The following is a 19,378-nucleotide window of genomic DNA, read 5'->3' on the forward strand; positions in this document are numbered from 1 at the left end:
GTAGACCCGTGAATGCACAAGTCCAGGTTCCGAATTGCGTCCAGTCCGAGCACTGCGGTTTTTTGTCGGACAACGTAGAAAAGCACGCATGTGGACCTCTGCTGATACAGGACATGTTCGCGAGGAAACAACCCTTCACTGAAATCTCGCTGCTAGAGTAGTCGAGTAGGGTTACAGACGGCGCGGTCAACGGCATGGTCTTTTGGTAGTGCATCATGTAGATATCTTCGGTGATAATAGATACCGACGACCATGTATCTACTAAAAACTGAACTTCAACGCCTTCAACTTGAACTTCGACGTAAATGCCGCGGCGCGCGGCGCTCGTCGCTACGTGTAGGAGCGTCGTGCGCGCCTCTCCCTTATCTCGAACTTGCATGACGCTCTGTTCGTCTTTCGTACTCCGGCACACCGCTTGAAAATGGCCCACGTTTTTGCACTTCGAACAGCGTTTATCTCTGGCTTTGCAACTCGTAGAATTGGCCATGTGCTGAGCAGACCCGCAGCGATAACATCGACGCTCCTTCGCGTCCCGCGCCGGAGCAGAGCGTGACGCAGCAGAGTCCCGTAATCGCGCCGCGTTCATACTCGATTTCCGTATTTGCTTCACTCGACGAGGACGTTCGTCGCCGTGGAGAACAGGCGGTCGCATGAAGCCAGCGCGACATTAAACGTATCGTCCGCGGGCGGCAATTTCCCACCGGTGGGCGTCTCCTTGCTGCTGTCTCCAGAAGCGGCGACCGCAGTCTGTTGTGCAGGCAGTCCAGGCGTAGTTGAAGGAGCAGGGGCGTTGCTGAACTGGCGTTGCCCTTCCACGCCGAGCGAATGCAGAAGAATTGCTTTACGTCTCTGCGGAGCGAGGTCACTTGCACCCGTTGCTTCCAAGTAGGTGAAAAAGAGGCTGTTCCACTGATTCCATGGAATAGGCGGCTGCCCCGGTGTTTGTAGGAACGTCGGAGCCGGCGTAAGTCCCGCGAAACTCATTGCTTTTTCCTTTGTAGTATCGCCCCTTTGTAGTATCGGCTAAAGGAAGGCGGCCGAGCAAGCGATCCGAGCCAGTCGGTAGCAAACACGCAGTAGTCGTATTCCGTGGTTTTCTGCCTGCTCGACTCAAGCAGCGCAATATTTTATTTGTATCATGACGTCAGCGTTTCAGCAACAAAACAAAACATATAAGAGTTGGCAAGGTTGCCGACGCAATACAACAGTAACCACTTCGGATTGTATACGCATTTGAGCGATATTAACTGGGACACTCTTCACAAGTGTGCTGATGTTGACAGTGCCGTCTCTCGGCTGACAGATCTTTTAAACTCTGCTATGGACCGCTTTATACCGATAAAACGTGGTAGCCGAGGCAAATTTCCTTGGTGGTTCTCAAGTGATCTCTGGCAGGCACTGACTTTGAAATCGCGTTATCACAAAAGATATGTCGTCTGGCTTGGACAAATGGCACTCCTTATTTAATGAGTATCGCTCTGGCGTGAAGCGTTTAATTAAAAGAGACAAATGCCAACTGCATGACTCCATTGAGTCTGACCTTAAGCGCTGTCCCGACCGCCTCTGGGAATATGTTAGGTATAGTAGGCCATCCAGTAGAGCTGATGATGTAACTCTGAAGACTCAAACAGGTCATGTCTCTGACTCATTCAGTTTGTGCAATCTCTTTGCAAAACAGTTCTCCTCAATAGGAAACCTGAATGTCCTCCAGTCCAACAACGCAGCCCTGTGTTCTGAAAATCCCCTTCTGATGCCAATTCCCGTATTGACTATTGATGACGTGGTCTCGGCCATAAAAGAACTTGCCCCAAAAAAGTCGTGTGGGAAATATGGGATCCCGACTTTTATTGTTGAAGGGTGCTCTGATATCTTGGCTCCTGTAATGCATCACATTTTTAGCATGTTCTTAATAACAAGTACATTTCTGTGAGCCTGGAAAACTGCTTTAGTTGTTCCAGTACACAAATCTGGAAGCTCCACGTGTATTGATAACTACAGACCAATTGCGTTGCTTTCCGTTTTTTCGAAAGTTTTTGAAAAAGTCATTTTTAAGCGTGTGAGTTTTCGTTTTAAGCAGACGCTCAGTCCAAATCAGCACGGTTTTCGTCGTGGACAATCCGTTGAAACAAATCTTTTAACCTTTTTGGAGTTCGCAAAACCTATCGTTGGGTCCCGTGGTCAAGTTGATGTTATTTATTTTGACTGTTCGAAGGCGTTTGACCTCGTAGATCACTAATTATTGCTGTCGAAGCTGTTACATATGGGTATTCCTTCGGTTTTCGGTGACTGGTTTGCTAGTCATCTTGTTGGACGCTCAAACATGGTTTCCTACTTAGGATGCAAACCATTCCCTTATCTGTTGAACTCTGGGGTACCACAAGGGTCGAACCTTAGACCTTTGCTTTTTAATATTTTTGAAAATGATCTTGTAACTAGTGTGAGTGACTCAATGATACTTCAGTATGCTGATGACGTGAAAATTTATCGTAGTATCCACACGCCTGTGGACTGTGAATTGTTGCAAAAAGATATTGATGCAATTCATTTGTGGTGCTGTGCGAACTCGCTGGTTTTAAACCCCAGCAAAACTAAGGTTGTTTCTTCTTCCGGTAAAGCAAATATTTTTGTACATCCTTACACATTAGGCGGATCTGAAATTTCAAGATCTGTTGTGCGTCACCTTGGCATTTTGTTCGATTCACGCCTGAACTTTAACTATCATGTTTCAAAGGTTATTAAAGATTCTTTGCAAATCCTGGGGATAATCTCACGCATTACCCGTGACTTCCGGAATTAAAACTGTGTACTGAACCTTTTTCGGGCTTTGATTCTATCACGGTTGGACTTTTGTTCTACGGTATGGAATTCTTTGGTGTTAGTCAGGCGCTCAGGTTGGAGTGCATACAGAGACGATTTGTGAGAATTGTCTACGATCGCCACATCGAACGGAGTGTTTTTTATGATTATGTGCTTCTTTTGGGCACTCTTGGTCTTTTGCCTTTTTCAACTAGGCGACTAGTCCGCGACATGGTGTTTTTATATAAGTTGTTTAATTCTGCTTGATCCCATTAAAGGTGATATTGCCCCGTGCGTGACGCAGCTGACAATGCATGTGGCTGTCACACAGAGGAATGTGGTTCGGATCACGCTCGCCCGAATCCTTTCTTTTATTAATTTCGTAATCTTCTATAACATCCCAACCCATTCTCGACTTTCATCAAGTATTCTTGTTCAGAACATTCCTGAACGTGCTGCGTGTATGAAAGTATTGATAGCGCGCTTTTTGTGTCAATCCCTTACTGAAAATCTCATTTATACGAGAAATATCAGTGTCCAATAAACATATCAGTCATACAATATATATAAGAACATATTAGAACCATATCACAACTATATAAGATATGCGGGAACATATAAAAACCACATAAAAAAACTTCTGAGAAGTGCAGAGCTAATAACAATTATAGCTATAAAACTCTATAAAGCTACTCTGCAGGCGCTTCTACTTCAATTACCAGCCCTCCACAAGGCGTATTCACCTTTAACTTTTACGCCGTGTCGAAATTCCAACCAAAGCGGAGTGTGCCGGGCGAAAAACAAACAAACAAAAACTGCAAAAATAAAAAAGCGAATGATATAATGGATGTGTTGCTGTTACAATATACTGATAACTTTATCGTTGTCCGTAAAAAAACCGTTTATAAGTTTCTTATGTGGTTCATTTATGTTCTTATATATATTTTATATATTTATTATATAGTTTCTATATGGATCTTATATTTTCTTATATATTTTGTATGATTCATGAGTGTTTATTGGGCACAAAAAATTTCTCATACAAATGGCTTTTTCACTAGTGTCATCCTTCCGTCGCCGACGGAAGATGCGTGGCACCTTTCTCTTTACCTTTGATACACACAATTTCGCTTCATTGAAGATTTATTTTTCGTTTCATATGAACCTGCTTTTTTTTATTGGTGACGACATTCCACAAGGCGGAAAGTGGATGAAACCCAACTCGTAAAGAATTATGTGCCTAGAATACTTTAGTTTAGAATGCATCCTTAGATACGCCTTGTACGAAATGAACCAGTAAAAATAGCGTACGTTTTATGCCATATACTCACTCATAACACAGTCATCTCTGAAGCACATACCTAACAATATCGCACCGCAAATCAACTATAAAAACTATATAAATGCGCGCGACGACGTCTGCCAAATCTCTTAGAAGCTAATTTTGATGTTATTTCTTAGATCACAGTATCGCCATGAAATGGTAACGGACAGTGATAAAGTTGTCAGTATATTGCAACAGCAAGACATCCATTATCTCATTCGTTTTTTTTATTTTTGCAGTTTTTGTTTGTTCGTTTTTCGCTCGGCACACTCCGCTTTGGTGGAAATTTCGACACGGCGTAAAAGTTAAAGGTGAATACGCCTTGTGGAGGGCTGATAATTGAACTAGAAGCGCCTGTCGCAAATATCTGACGATGGGTAGTCGGCATATGTGCTCGTTCGAAGCTCAAATGTACGAGGCGGTGCACCGAATCAAGTTGACACTATCTAATATTTCGGGGTAAGCAATATCTTCAAAAAACCTTTGTCAAAAGTATCTAGGCACAAACCGGTGCCCTTTGGCGCAATATTCTTACTCTAAAATGCATCGAGTCATGATACTCCATTCATATCATGACAATATGCTGACGTAGCACGTTTTGTTTCAAGTGCATGCTTAGCTGCTTCAGAGAAACTTCACCTGCCATTTAAGAAATGTTATTTTGATATAATTCTGCCGACTTTTACTACCTTTGCACTTCGCTAGAAACGACGGTTAACTGAATAAAACTGGAGAAGTGTCGGCGCTACAAACAAAAATGATGTAATGGCCATAAAGCGTTGTTTTTCGCGTACTTGTATATGAAGGAACGAAGCTTCTCAAACTATGACCACATCAAATTACTTACCTAAACTTTTCCCATTGGGACCATTTGGCATGCGTTCAGCATCAAGAAAAAATATAAGCGGTGCAAGCACCAGCATTCCTAAAAAGACGTTCATTTTGAAACGCTTAGATTTGTATAAGAAAATTATTTATTTCTCTATTTGCGCAACCTTTTTATACTACTGTAATCCGGAAGACAGCAACTGTTCCTGATGAATATTCATCTCATTGTTTCCAGCGGCTGTGCTTCCCTCGTACATAAATGACAACTTCCTATTTCGAGTAATGAACTCGACTGGAAAAGGTCATGAGTTTTATAGCTGTAGTTGTTATTAGCTCTGCACATCACTGGAAACGGCGTACGTTGTTGAGGCTGTAGTCGTAGCTGTTGTCGATGTTGTATTGGCGCAGTAGAATGTCCGTCGTCGATGTTTGCCAAATCGTTGAAAAACATCGGCCGCCGCCCGCGGGGAATGCAATTAGGTGCGCCGCGTGGGAAGCGGAGTCGTTGCCACAGAGCTACTCCACAGCGTTAACAACTCGCTTTATACTTAGGGTTCTTGTAGTCTCCAATGTCCACTGCACGCGATATCTGAAAATAAAAAAAGAGTCAATTCCAAAATACTGTTGTAAAACTATCAATGCCAAGAGCACGTGCCTGGAGACACGCCTTCACGCGTTCCGGAACAAAAAAAGAAACTATTCGGAATAAAATTGTGAGACGTCTATTTTGTTCCGTACGCTTTTGTTCACGCACCACACGGTGCGTGAACGCAACGCCGATGCCCAGCGACTTCGCTGTAACGTGTCGCAGCTCTCGCTGCGACACTACTGTGGACTAACGCGGGACTGCTAAACGGTTTTTACTGCTGGAGTTAGCAGGTTTTCCTAGTCGCCTTTTGTATTTGAGCGACTGTTCAACTACGGAGAAAATAATGGTGTTAAATATGATCCCGAGTCTTCCTCAACGACAAGTATTTCTGTCAAGGTCGACAACATCGCCGTAAAAGCATGTGACATGGATTCTGTATTCCGTGCTATTTCCATGCATAATCTTCATGCACTATGTTTAGAACATGGTAATTTTAGTCTATATACGTGGAGATATGTGTTTGTGCTTAAAACATTCCGAGAACATTTCCAAAGCAATATACTGCAAAAACCAGAGCACCTATATTTTTAAAAGCCTAAAAGGCTTTTTTAACGGAACCCTCAATTCCAAAATGTTGCCCGTCCTTGCACTTCCAGCTAAATTTAGCGGGGAAACTGAACTGGCGTTTAGTTCACGAGACGTGAATTGATATCACGTGATCTTGCGTCACGTGATATATACACTAATTATGGTTAGCCACTAGATTTAGCGGGAAAATTGATATCCCGTGAACTGCCATCACGGGACCTATAATGAACTCAGTTTCCCCGCTAATTTTCCCGGAAAAATTGATGTCACGTGACCTGACGACGCATGACGTAACACAAATATCATTTCCCGGTAAATTTGGCAGGAAAATTTATCTCATTTGTTCATGACGTCCCGTGACCTGTGCAATTCCCTTTGCCCCCGCATATCTAGCTGGTAAATTGATGTTGCGTAACCTGACGTTACGTTTTCTATACACCAATTCAGTTTCACAGCATAATTTAGCAGAAAACACGGTATATTTAGTTTTTTACTAATAAATCCTAAATATGTTTAGTTTTTTACTAATAAATCCTAAGTATGTTTAGTTTTTTACTAATAAATACCGAGTGGAGTTCCTATTACCCCAAAAAAATACATTGTTTAGATGGCCAGTGCTGCACGGCCGACGCTTAGGAGTGAAATGAAGCGTTTACCAGCCTTTAGGTTTGTTCTGAAAGGTGCGATGAATCAGTGATTGCTGAGATTTCGCTTCTAAGATTGGCCATAGATCGAACATAACGAATCGCGACTCTTTCTTTTGGATTCCTAAGAGAGTAGCCACTGAGGGCAGGGTGTGGCCTTTTTTGTTCACACTTCATGCTTAATGACTGATTCGTCGACACTCTTATTTACTATATGCCGAAGTTCGACTGCTTCCGAAGCATTAATATGATTTTTAGGACTCACCACCAAGCAGTCAAGGATCAAACACTTCGGCGGCTAAATTTTATATTTCTATGCCGCTGAAATAATGGATTGCTTGCTAGGTATATTTTTTACGTATATTTGTATTGTATCGATTATATAAAAAACACAGTTCAAATTAATGTTTCTAGATCAAACCCATCTGGGCCCGTTTGCTCGAAGCCGGTTAACTCTAACCGCGGTTAGAAGTTAACCGCATTTCCCTGCGAGGGGGAATTTTAGGTCAGGTTACCGGCAGACTAAAGACGGCGGGGAAACATGGCGGTGCCCCGGTGAGTGAGGGCCACTCGCTTTGGAACTAATATGTCGTTGTAGCTGCAGTGTTAGTCAGCAATGAATGGTGCAGGAGGCTTTCGCTTTGCCTTATCTCACTTAAATCACAGAGCATGAGCAATGACCACGCCGAATTTTTTAAAATAGTCTTTCGATTCTGGCCATACCTAAGCCTAAATGAACGCGCTAATTGTCGGCATGGCAGCGACTTTGGAAAGTGGATTGCCTTCATTCATTCGGCCGGGTATTGACAGCACACAAAAGCAGACGGCGTCCCATAGACTTCTTGCTGAATTTCCCAAGCACCGAGGTGCATGCTACAAGTGTAGTTACACGCGCTGCTCGTGCTGTCGTCTGCTGTAGTAATTGTTCTAAAGCAAAAAGCCTAAAACTAATTGTGCCTTGCACGCGCGTTCGTCAAAGCCTTATTATGATTATTTACTTCAAATCGTTTATATGGGAAGGTCAGCGCGCGCGGACCGTAGAATTACACTTCAAGCGTTCTCCTAGATGCTTGGCTAATTTGGCAATAGGTCTATTTTCACTGGATCCAAATTACAGGTTTTTCAATTTACGATGGTGTTATATACAGTTCTTACATGGTGGTCAATCATGCTGCCGATGTACCGCCTGCCTTTCACTGGTCACTTTTTACTTATCGTTTCTAGGACTGAACTTCGTCTTCCTCTTTCGAACTTAGAAGGAAATTTCAATGAGGCTTATCTTCAATTCAGACAGCCAAGCACTTAGCAATTTTTCAAACAAGGTTAAACTTAGTTTTACCTTACCTTATATTTGTACCACGAGTAACAAAAAGTGTCTGCTGAATTGTATGCCCAGCTGAGTCGCGAAAACCCGATAGCGTGCGTTTTTGGGTCTCTCCTTTTTGGGAACTTTCTTCCACGGGAGCCACTTATATTCGCTACAACCAGTAGGTGACACGAGCTACCACCCCATAATAAAACACAGAGCTATCGCTCATCCATCCCTCGTCAAACTTAGCTAGGTACTTGTAGGTACCTAGTAGGGAAGGGTGGTTAAATTTAATCGCGGTTAAAGTTAACCGGCTTCGGGCTAACGGGCCCTGGGTTTTTACAAGTTATAAGAAACATCGCAGCTTTTACAAGAGTGAAAGTGCGTCTTTAGAAAGGACACGACGCCTTGACAAGAGTACACACTAAACATTGTAACACCCACAAACGTGTAAACAGGGTGTAAGTTAGAAAAACACCCTTCTTACATGATCTCTGAATATCGGTGGGTGTAAGAAGGGTGTGCTGATGATTTACACCCCTCACACCTATTTTTACGCCCTACTTGCGGCGATGGTCACTGATAACGTGTAAAATGGGCGTATGGGCGAATTTTACGTCCTTCATTCACACGGTGTGAAAGGGGCGTAATGGTGATGCAGTCGAATATACCCATGATTTCATAGCCGTTCATGTTTATTCCTTTGGTGGAACTGTTGCTATGCACGGCGCTACAAAACTCGAGTATGATTAATCGCCACTCGAAGTCGCGTATAACCCTTTCCTGCCCTGCCCACACAAATGTGCGGATTCAAATAGAATTTGTTTTACCTTTATCCGACAAAAATCTAGGTGTTCCGACCCAGCCCGTACCTTTGTGTGGGTGCGCGGAATAAATTGAAACGAGTAGTTCCCGGTTTGCGCCGCAAGGGGGCTAGTTGGACCTTTTCCAAAATGGTGCTTTCCTCGAGAGACGCACGTTGGCCGCCTTCGAAAAGTAAGTGCATCATTTTGCTTTCTTTTTTTGTGCATTTTCATAACTAGGAATTAGAAAGCAATCCCGTGACTCGCTAAACGGCATTAGGCGTACAAATAGCCATATCAATATCGCACAGAGGTGCCGAGCACGTTTAAAACAGCCACCCGCACATTTGTGTGGGTTGGGCATGCATGACGACAAAAACACCATTTGACGTCGCCATGAAAAAATGCTTATTACTTAGATTTATTTTATTTTATTTCTAGGAATATTAAATCCTGAACACGACGCTGACAGGGAGGAAATACTCAACATTCTCGAGTCGTCTGACGTCGATTGAGACAGCAGTGATGACGACGATCTCGATTGGCAGCTACATGCTCCAGATGCAAAAAGCAGTGATGATGAAGGAGAAAACGAGGAAGCCGCCCCGGTTCCTTCAACGTCGAAAGGGTTCTTTCCCCACCTTCATCGTTAAGTGCGACATTGAAGAAAAAGACCAGAAACGTTTCATGGAAAAAGAAGACCTTCACTGAAAAAACGCATCAACTTCCAGCAAGTGAAGAGGACCATGAGCCCCCTACTAATGTCGGCACACCATTGAGCTACTTTGTGCGATATTTCGACGACAAGTTCTTCGAGAACGCTGCTGAGAAGACAAGTATGTACCACATACGTGAACCTCCTTTCCTGCTGGCACGTCGAAACCTCGGTTTTGCTGAAATACAATACACACATAATGCAAATATGAGCGCGTTCGTCGAAACCTTCATTTTCTGTCATATAGCGAAACAGGAAATCCTTGGTATTTAAAACTACGCGGAAGCTGTTTTCATAAGAGTATTCTGGAAGACTGCAGCTGTTTCCAATTATAATTTTTCTGAATCATCCGTGTCTGTTTCCGTGTTCGAGAAATGGCCCCTATAAAGAAGCATCCTGCTATACGTATAAATGCTTGAAGTAGCATGTTGCCATGAGTTTCCAGATGTAGTTTTGATAAAATGTTGAAATATTTTTTTCGTTAACCACAGAACATGTGGTTTGCGACAAGAGGTTTGTTTTCTTACATAAGCGTCCACTCGTCGATTTTACTCATAATCTGCAGAACAACCCTTTGTCGCCAAATACGTAGGACTTTTTCAGGTGCGGTTATTACACATAAAGTCAGACCACGTCGTAAGAAAAAAAGAGTATTCAATTATGTTAAAATTGCAGCACGATGTTTTATGAATCAATCTAAACTCAATGCTCTAAATAAAACAATGTCATACCGAATTTCATGGGCATAGGAGGTGTGATCAGAAGTTTTGCAAGTCGGCAGTGACCATTCATGAGAAAATGATATCTCCACACTTTTGGTTAGTTCATCTTCTAGCCAACCATGATCTGAAATTCAAGCCTTCCGGTTCCTCTCTTGGTTAGCATAATTCAATTAAACATGGCGTCCTCCACCAAATTCAAACTTGAGTATCGGTGCGCGATAAAGACTTTGTGCAAAGAAGGGCGTTCCGCACTTAAAAAAAGGGTGCTGTAGTACCCTCCTTAAGGGGATAACCGACTTGCACACAGGGCAACCCCTTTTGGAGGTAACGTTACCCCTTGCAACGAAAGTGCAAACTTACTCCCTGGGTTAGGATGACATATTCCCTCCTTTTGGAGGTAACCGTAGTTCCTTTTGGGCTTAAAAGTGCATACTTTCAAGGTCCGCCTTTACCTTCTTTAGTGGAGAACTTCAACCCCCTCGAGAGGTAAGATTACATAATTGAGGAGGCTGCTTTTACCTCCTTTTGGAGGCAACAGCACCTACTATAAAGGGCTGTTTTTCGCTCCATATAGAGGGATCACTTGCCGGCTTTTTGGAGGCAATAGTACACGCCCCTTGTTTCAACGTTTACCCCCTTTTGGAGGGAACATTGATCCACTTTGGGGTTAAATGCACACGATGAGGAAAACAGCTCAGAAAACGCGGACAACTGTCCTGTCGCGCTTGTTCTTCGTAGTCCGCGCTTTCCGAGCTGCTTTCGCCATCATGTATAACAGCAGCCAACTGGCCCAGTTCACCACCTTAATACAGATTAAATATACACTTGATGGAATCACTTTTACCCCCTAAAGAGAGGTACTATGGACCTTTGTGGGTGTGATAGTACATGCTTCAATGGCGGGCCTTATAATAAATGAAGACGGCCTAGTTTTGAAAGTAAATGACAATGTTTTTATTGTGGCTGTCACAAAAAATGGCCTAAAAATCAACGGCATGCCCTACTGAAAAATCTCATTTGTATGAGAAATTTCTTGTGTCCAATAAACACATATGAACCATACAAGATATATAAGAACGCATAAGAATCATATAAAAACCATATAAGAACTATATAAGAGATGTATAGGAGATATCAGAACATATTAGAACCATATAAGAAATTTGCGAGATGTTTCTTATAAGCTGCTAATATGGTTCTTATATATCTTATTTAGTTCTTATATACTTCTTGTACAATTTTTATATGGTTCTTATACGTTCTTATATATCTTGTATGATTCACATGTGTTTAGTGGACATGAGAAATTTCTCATACAAATAGTTTTATAAGTAGGGTGACTAGATATCTTATAAAAGTTCTAAGATGAAACCACTAAGCGCAATAAAGGCATTTGGAACAACACTTTCGGGGCTCTAGTTCGCGACAGCCAATAAAATTATCACAAAAAAGTGCATAAACAATCAGTGTCTACCCGGAAAATAACAATGAATGCTTAGAACACTGCTTGGAATAGCGAAGCTTCCCCGGGGTGAACTGAAATGACTGAGTCTTTTACAAACCAGAATAAAAGTGAACGCACTGTGATATAACATAGAATCTGTATCACACATATTGAAAACAGTAATACAAACCAAAACATGACTAGCAATGACTAGTGCGTTGCAACTCAAGGACAGCAGTACACTATGCCCATCCTATCTACAGTAGTGGATTGAACGCTGACGTTGAGGAAAGCAGACTCTGGGATTCGCTCCTCTAATGTGGAAAGAAGAAAGGGCTCGTATCTCTTGCTGCTAATGAGCTGCAACAAACAACCGCGAGGGCCAAAGGATTCTAACCCACTTTAAATTAATCGCCAAAATTGGTTTTGACCATCTTGTACTTAAACCCTCCAAGCCATCAAAAAACATCTTGTATTTAAATCTTGCAAGCACAAATCACTGTGAACATGGAACCACAACCCTCGAATGCCATCAAACAGCGAGTATGAAGTAGGCTTGAATAAATTAAGCCTGTCAATGCTGCACAAAGCAAAAAGGTGTGATTTGGGAAATTACAAAAATGTGACTAGAAAGCAATATCATTGACCTTCTGTAACTGTCAGAATCAACCATCCTGCCTTATGTCAGACAAGAAAAGCATTAAACAAACGACATAAAAAATTCTAAACCTGCATAAAAAGGCATTAAAAAAAACAAAAAAACTTTTTGGCATTTCTTTTAGGTTTGAAAGCAATGTGTTGCACGTGACTCCACATTTGAGTGTTTCAGAACAATTAAGTACTCTAGTGCAATAATCTGCGCCTGAACTGGTGATGGTACTCATAGTTAAAGATGAAGTAGAAGCATAATGCAACCAAGACTGCCTCAGCAGGAGACGCGGCTTCGAGGTCTCCCTTCACTGCCACATAGCTGGGTATTTCAGGATTAATTAGGCTTGAGCTGACAGCCACCGGCTAGATTGCACTGCCTGCCTGGAGCCACAAATAAAGGTGGAAATGTGGAATTTTTTTGACGCGTCTAAGAAATTCACAGCAGAATGGTGAATGTCCTTCAGTGACTGCCCTTCATATGCTGCAGAAACACGTTCGTTAAACGAGTCTGAACGCGGTCATGTAGACGTAAAAAAGGACCCAACGACAAGGTGGCCCAGCGCTTGAACTGATTGCGATTAATGAAACCGAGCTGAAAGCCTTATTATAGAGAATTACCGAATCAAGATCACCCGAAGTTGACGCAAAATTTAACATTTTATATGGCAGTGCTTTCACAATCATTCATGATGTTTCAGGTATGTCGAAGGTCTTGCTACGACGGGTGCGAAGGGTCCTTTCTACGCAAGATCGACACCACCGCATGCATTCGTCTAGGGAGCCCTTGTGCCTCTAAGAAAGCAGCACTGAACATTTTGTTTCAAAGCTTGTGACTGAATAAAAGGCGTGGCTTTACAATTGGCATCCAGAGACAAAGAAACTGCTTGTGCAATGGAGGCGTTCGGGACCCCCCCCCCCCCCCCCCCTCCTTCCCCCGCCCCCTTCCGAAAAAAGAATCAAGACGCAACGCCAGGGGAGGAAAGTGATTGCGGCAATTTTTTGCGACGAAAATGAGATCCTGCTTATTGATGATTTGGAAAACAACAGAAAATTACAGACAAGTATAATTCCAACGTTTCCCACAAACCGTCTCAAACCGTGTTAATAACAAAAAAAAAAAAACGAGAGTAGTCTTCCTCATGCGCGAGCAACGCTCACAAGTATCTTATTGTCCAAAAAAAGATTTGGTTGTTTCTATGTTTGCAGAGCCTAAAACTTAGTGTGCCTCAACAAGCGACTTGTCTCCCATCTCTAGATGAGCAATTTTGCCAGTGCGGCACGACCTCTAGCCTGGGGTCTTTAACGTGAACCTGGCAGTGTTGACACACGACAGCACGTCGGTATGATGCTAATCCAGATCGAAACGGGCAGGCGTTTAGATCGAACCCATGATCCCTGGGTCCTGCAGCGCGAGCTTTCGCCTTACGTGCTCCGAGCTGGTGTGCGCCAGACCACTTGGCCACCGATACCCCTCGTATTTTCCAGGGTTTAATTAGAGAGTGTTTTCGCAGATGAGCTTGACCACAGACCTTACAGTCCCAATCTTGCCCCTAGTAAATTTTTTGTATTCCCGAATATATATAAAACAATATAAAATGTTAAGAAAACAAGGCTGTTTGACATGCAAAAGCAGGGTTGGAATTATGCAGAGTTGGGGTGTGCTAAGATACACTTTAGCGTCATACATATTTCACGCATACTCAAAACATTATACTGAAATCTTCCAATATAATCTCCTGCCTTGGCCGTATCCAAGCAGTCCTCTGATGCCCCTTTTTTCAGTGGGCTGACTGAAATTTGAAACTCCAACCAAAGTTTAATCAAAACAAAATTTTCCGACGTTTTGGGACCAGCCCGGTCCATTGGTCACGGGTGAATGTGCGTTGGGCGGTTTGGAAAGCCGCTTGTGTAGGCCGGTTGCGATTGCAGCGTTTGGGCTTTTCCATGCAGCGGTGATGCTTTGGCACCTATAGACATTTTCGTGTACTCTCATCCCCAGCCACCTAATAAGCGTAACCGGTATGGGCAACAAAAAAATATTAAAACGTTTCAACCTGCAAATAGTAACAAATAGAGGGGATGCAAAGCGAAAATGTGTGACGGTTACGCTTTTATACTAAACGCCTTCTATTGGAGTGGCGACGGCAAACCAACGTTTTTGCCCATACTTGAAGTGACGACAATTCAAGATGGCGGCGCCTTTGTGGAAAAGGTCTATAGTCGGTGACAGGTTAAGTACGAAGCGGAAGCTCTTCCCTCCCCTTTCCACTTCAGCGGAGCGAATGGTGGAGAGGAGGTCGCCTCATCTCCAGCCTTCGCACTACAAAAGTAGAACGAGGTGGTAGGAGCTTCCACTTCGTTCTTGACCTGTCACCGACTATAGACGCTTGGGAGAGTGTCTCACGACCTGTTGATGTTTTGTTTTGTTGTCTGGATATACCAGGATTCTAGGTGCAAACGTTTATGCCAGTGTCGTTTCATGCTCAGGATCTCGCTTTTGTCGAAGGAGAGGTTGTGACCCAGTTTCGCTGCGTGTTCAGCGAGGGCGCTGGCTTGAACGTCGTTCTTCACGCCGTATTCATGGCGGCGGAAGCGTTCCGAAAAGTTCTTCGTGTCCCCGACGTAGGCGTCAAGGCAGTCCGCGCACGGGATGCGATAGATGAGGACTGTCCTTGAAGAAGGGAAGTCGGTGACGGATGGTGGACACTGGTTTGTGTGTGACCGCAATCCCATGTTTTTGAAGGACGCGTCCGATGGTCTCGCTGACGTTCCTCAAGTATGGCTGACGCAGACGTCTCGAAGGAGACGGGACTGTGGTGAGACGGGGACGGCGGAGCTTCTTTTGGACTTGTAGATTTTTGGAACTGAAGTTTGCGCTGGCAACCTCTTTCTTGACTTTGGTCATCAAAAATATTAAAGATTCAGCAAGTGGATTTTTCCTCTCGTAATGCAAAACTAGAAAATATAAAACAAAAATCGGTTGACATTGTGTTAATGACAAGGACTTCGATACAACCTGTTTTCAGGATGCGATAAATAGGTTTTGATTTACGAAGCATAGAAGACGGAAGAACGATTCGGTGCCCCGGGTGCACCGTGCCACGAAGCCGAACCTGGGGATAGGTACTATGCGATAAAAAAGGGTTTGCTCATGCTGACAGTAGTGCACTACCAGTGCTGCCCAGGCACGACACCTAAGTGTGGTTGCAGGGACAGGACCTGCTTCCACCCAACGTTGTCCCTTGCCACCTAAGAAGGTGAAAAGAGGAAGGAAGATAGCATAGTTCAAATAAGAAGGGCGTAGAGGCGAAAGTGAAAGGAAGAAGAGGGTAGAAAAGGAGACTGACTGAATCATCCTGGCCGGGTCTTACCAGGACACCCGTCTATGACAGTCGAGAAACGAGGTGATGTAGTGCGTCGCCAGTGAAACCCCTAAGGGTCCGAATCATCCTCAAGTTCAGCTCAACCACCAGAATAAGTTTCTTCCTGGGCACGGCTACGTCACGCACAGGCAGTCGTGGGTGGGTGAAACCACGTGGCTCAATGTCCGTGGTGACGCCACTCAAACACCTACTCACGTAGCTGCCCCTTGCAGGGTAAAGGAGATAATGCGCCCATGAATTGCGATGGTATATACTATCTTCTGAATTATAAATACAATTGCCAGCGTTTTATTACGTTGAAACGCGTGTTATACCTTGTTCCCTATGGTAAGAGAGATACGTCTGAATTGCTGTAACAATTGTTGTAATGCAATCAGAACAGTCACTGGTGGGTTGGGGGGGGATGCCCGTCCGCGTGAAACACAATACAGTACAATTTTCTTTTTTTCAAACTGAATTTCGCTCAACAGCCACATACGCCGATGAGGCTTGCGCGTGGAACACGACAGGTCAAAACAGATTCCTTCAATTGTGTAACACATTATGTTCGAATATATTACGTCCTAGGCACTGCAACTCATACCATGAGCTAAAACAAATATACATAGAAAGGTTTGATTAGGCACAGTCCGTAAATATATAAAAAAATAAAATAAAAGGTGGAACCAACCCAATTTAGTAATAAAATTCTACACCTTTTCCTTCGTCCCTATCTACAAAAAACAAGCTCGGGTTGTAATATATGCGTAGTGTGGGTCAAAGGAGGGGTCATTATTAATCAATTCCATATGAATGATTAATTTTTTTTTACTGCGCATTGATCCATTGTCATGTTAGAGAGTAACATAAGAAATACATTAGATTGTAAACGACAAATACAGTTTCTATAAATACAATTATTTTATATTCATACAGTACAAAGAAATGTTTGGATTCCAGTTCTAGGTAAATAGGCCGCGTGAAGTAGACATGTAATTATCTTACTGCATTATATTATGTGTGAACGGCAAGTAGAGTTAAAATATAAAGAGATCTCACGGCGTGCAGAACGCGCATACTATATCCTTTGAAAAGCTGGTAGCATTATAACCATAGAGTTCAAATGCTTCCTTCCATAACAATACTAAATTCGCAATATTCAGCTACCAAAGCCAGGTTTGTTGGAAAGTCAAGAATAATATCTTTGAAGAATCGCTGTTTCCTTTCAACCTTAGATCACTCCTAAATATTTGTTTGTTACATTAATGCGATGCTTTGTTTTTCAGATTAGTACGCGCGCGTGTCGCAGCAACGTAACTCCTGCCATTGTGAGACGGGCCCCTTATTGGGCAGGAGATCGAACTATAGGGGGCGCTCTGACCCGTTTGTTTTCCCCACGCTCGGTGTTTACTCAACACAAGGCCTGTGCACATGCCGACAGGCCTTATGGGCATGGGCATGTCATCTTCTACAATAGAGAGCGGGGCACAGTTTAATGTAAAAAATACTAACAATCGACGAAGCGACGTTAAGTGCCGGATCTATCCTCAGAGAATGCGAGCTTGACCCACTTCGGCTTTTGTGCTGAGCTGGGATCGTGCATGCTGCATTGTTCATGCAGGCCCTAGTGGAAACAAAAGAGCCCCTCCTCCCCCTCGCCGGAGAGCACGAACTCCAGCCGAACGCTGACGCCGCGTTCGGTTATGTCGGCCGAGCGCTGCGTCATTAGGGAGTTTTCGTAGACCGCGTTGCCCCCTCCGCTAAGCGTTACGCAGCGAAGAAGTTGCTACTGCGCCTGCGCGCCGATAGCCTTGACTGTGGAGTTCCCGCTATCGTAGCGGGTTGCGGAGGGCCTTGCGGGACGGCGAAAACGATCTACGAAAACTCCCTATTGTATTTGTTGTCCCCATCCGTGTAGTTGTTAAGTTAACCGCTTGGGGCGTCACGGTCTGTCCTCCTCCCCAATATTTGAAGGATGCGCAGTCTGAAAAAGATTCGGTAAGTGAGACGACGCGCTATAATTGCAGCTTTCGTTGGCAACACCAACGTTACTCGATCAGCTGAGTTGGCAAACTCCCACGGAGTGCGTGATCCTTTCTATGATATGCGTCGACACATGTCATTTTGAGCGGATAACCCCTAGATTCGGAAATACTGTTTCAAGCTTCATTGTTCTTGCCCGCTGCGGCCGTGTTTTAAACGGCTGTTGCAAGACACGCCGCCGCGAGCAAGGAGGTTGGTGCTTCGAACAGCGTTAGCCCGGCTGAGGGGCGCGAGAACGGATCACGCCCTCTGTGGGAATTGGCCAACTGATTTGCGTTCCCCGGACCTGCCACGGAAAGGGGGGGGGGGGGGGGGGGCAATGGAGTTGAACTCTTGCTGGAATCGGCCACCGGGCGTTGTGCCTGACGGCGGGGAATGGCAGGGTGTTCTTGCAAACGTTTCTTGCACCTCGGGGCTGCCATGGGGTGGGGACCTCGGCATACGGCGCGTTCACACATCACAGTCGTGGTCAGTGGGCGGATTGTCCGTTCCGCAGCGTGGGCACTTAGTGGTTCTCGGTGAGGGACGAACATCTACACAATGCCTGATCTTCCAGCTCAGATATTGCAGGCCTCCATCTTGTGTTTGAAGAGTACGCAGCGGTAGGGGGCCCCGTGGTAGCTGACCCAGTGGGGCACCTCCGGGCTGTCGAAGACTATTTGCACGGAGTTATTTTTTCCCATCCGGCGTTCAAGGAGGATAGCCGGGTCGTGATTGTACTCGATTAGGTATCGGCTGTTGTTCTCCGGTATATCGTATATCCTGACTCATTAAATATGATGCCGTGGGAAGTGTTTGCAGGATCTGCCACGTGTGTGGCCAGGGGATAGTTCTCTCCCCCGATGCGTGTGGTGTGTAGGTTGAAGTACGTGCGCGGCCGCTCTTTGGAGGGGGTGCTGATTAGTATTAAGTTGCGTCGATTCAGATTTGGTCGGCGGGTGCGGCGCCGTAGTTGGTCTGGGCAGCGTTGAAGGTAAGGTCTTGCAACTGGCCTGTGCTAATGGAGCTTAGGTTGAGGCCACCACGTAGACAAATGACGATCTTGTAGTCGTCGTCAGGTTGTCTTGGCAGCTATGGCGGGCGCGGATTGGATACAGGCCCTGGCGAGCTGCGGGAAGCCGAACGCTCGGTTGGGTTGGATGGCTTCAGTGAGGATATTTTTGGCTGTCGAGCCTCCTTTCGCCCGTATGGACTGGGATCCACTTCGTTTTGATGTCCTCCGGGGCGATGACTTCTCCTTCGACGACGACATTCATGTTGGAACAAATGGCTGGCAGATATTCGCCGTTCGTAGAACGAGCCTCGAGCAAGCCGATCTCTCCGCGGGCGTGCGGCGGCGGCGGGCCGACGGATCAGGGTAGTGTTTATGCCGGGATCACGTTCTCCTCCGGGGTTTGCGGAGCCCGGAGAAGTTGACCGTTCTCGCTGGTGCTGGGAACGCGTTTCCTCAGTAGAGGTGAACTTGGCTGACTACCAGCAGAACGTTTTATACCGCAGTCGGACGGGCACATTAAAGGCCTTCAAAACAAACTCCTTTACAGGGCGGGCGGACCAGCGCAC

General features: G+C 44.6%; 1 protein-coding gene and 1 pseudogene across 1 annotated transcript in view; both read right to left on the reverse strand.

Moving 5' to 3' along the window:
- The window catches only part of LOC115331477, a 31,596-nt gene extending 26,535 nt beyond the window's left edge, over positions 1–5,061 (reverse strand). Inside the window, exon 1 of the mRNA XM_040205866.1 lies at positions 4,968–5,061. Coding sequence (XP_040061800.1) covers positions 4,968–5,061 — 94 coding nt within the window. The remainder of the gene's footprint in view (positions 1–4,967) is intronic.
- Positions 5,062–17,970: 12,909 nt separating this feature from the next.
- Positions 17,971–19,074, reverse strand: LOC120836802 (annotated as a pseudogene).
- Between the last annotated feature and the right edge of the window lie 304 nt (positions 19,075–19,378).

Source organism: Ixodes scapularis, unplaced genomic scaffold (genome assembly GCF_016920785.2).
Source record: "Ixodes scapularis isolate PalLabHiFi unplaced genomic scaffold, ASM1692078v2 PGA_scaffold4__175_contigs__length_147842914, whole genome shotgun sequence".
NCBI classification, from domain to species: Eukaryota; Metazoa; Arthropoda; class Arachnida; order Ixodida; family Ixodidae; genus Ixodes; species Ixodes scapularis.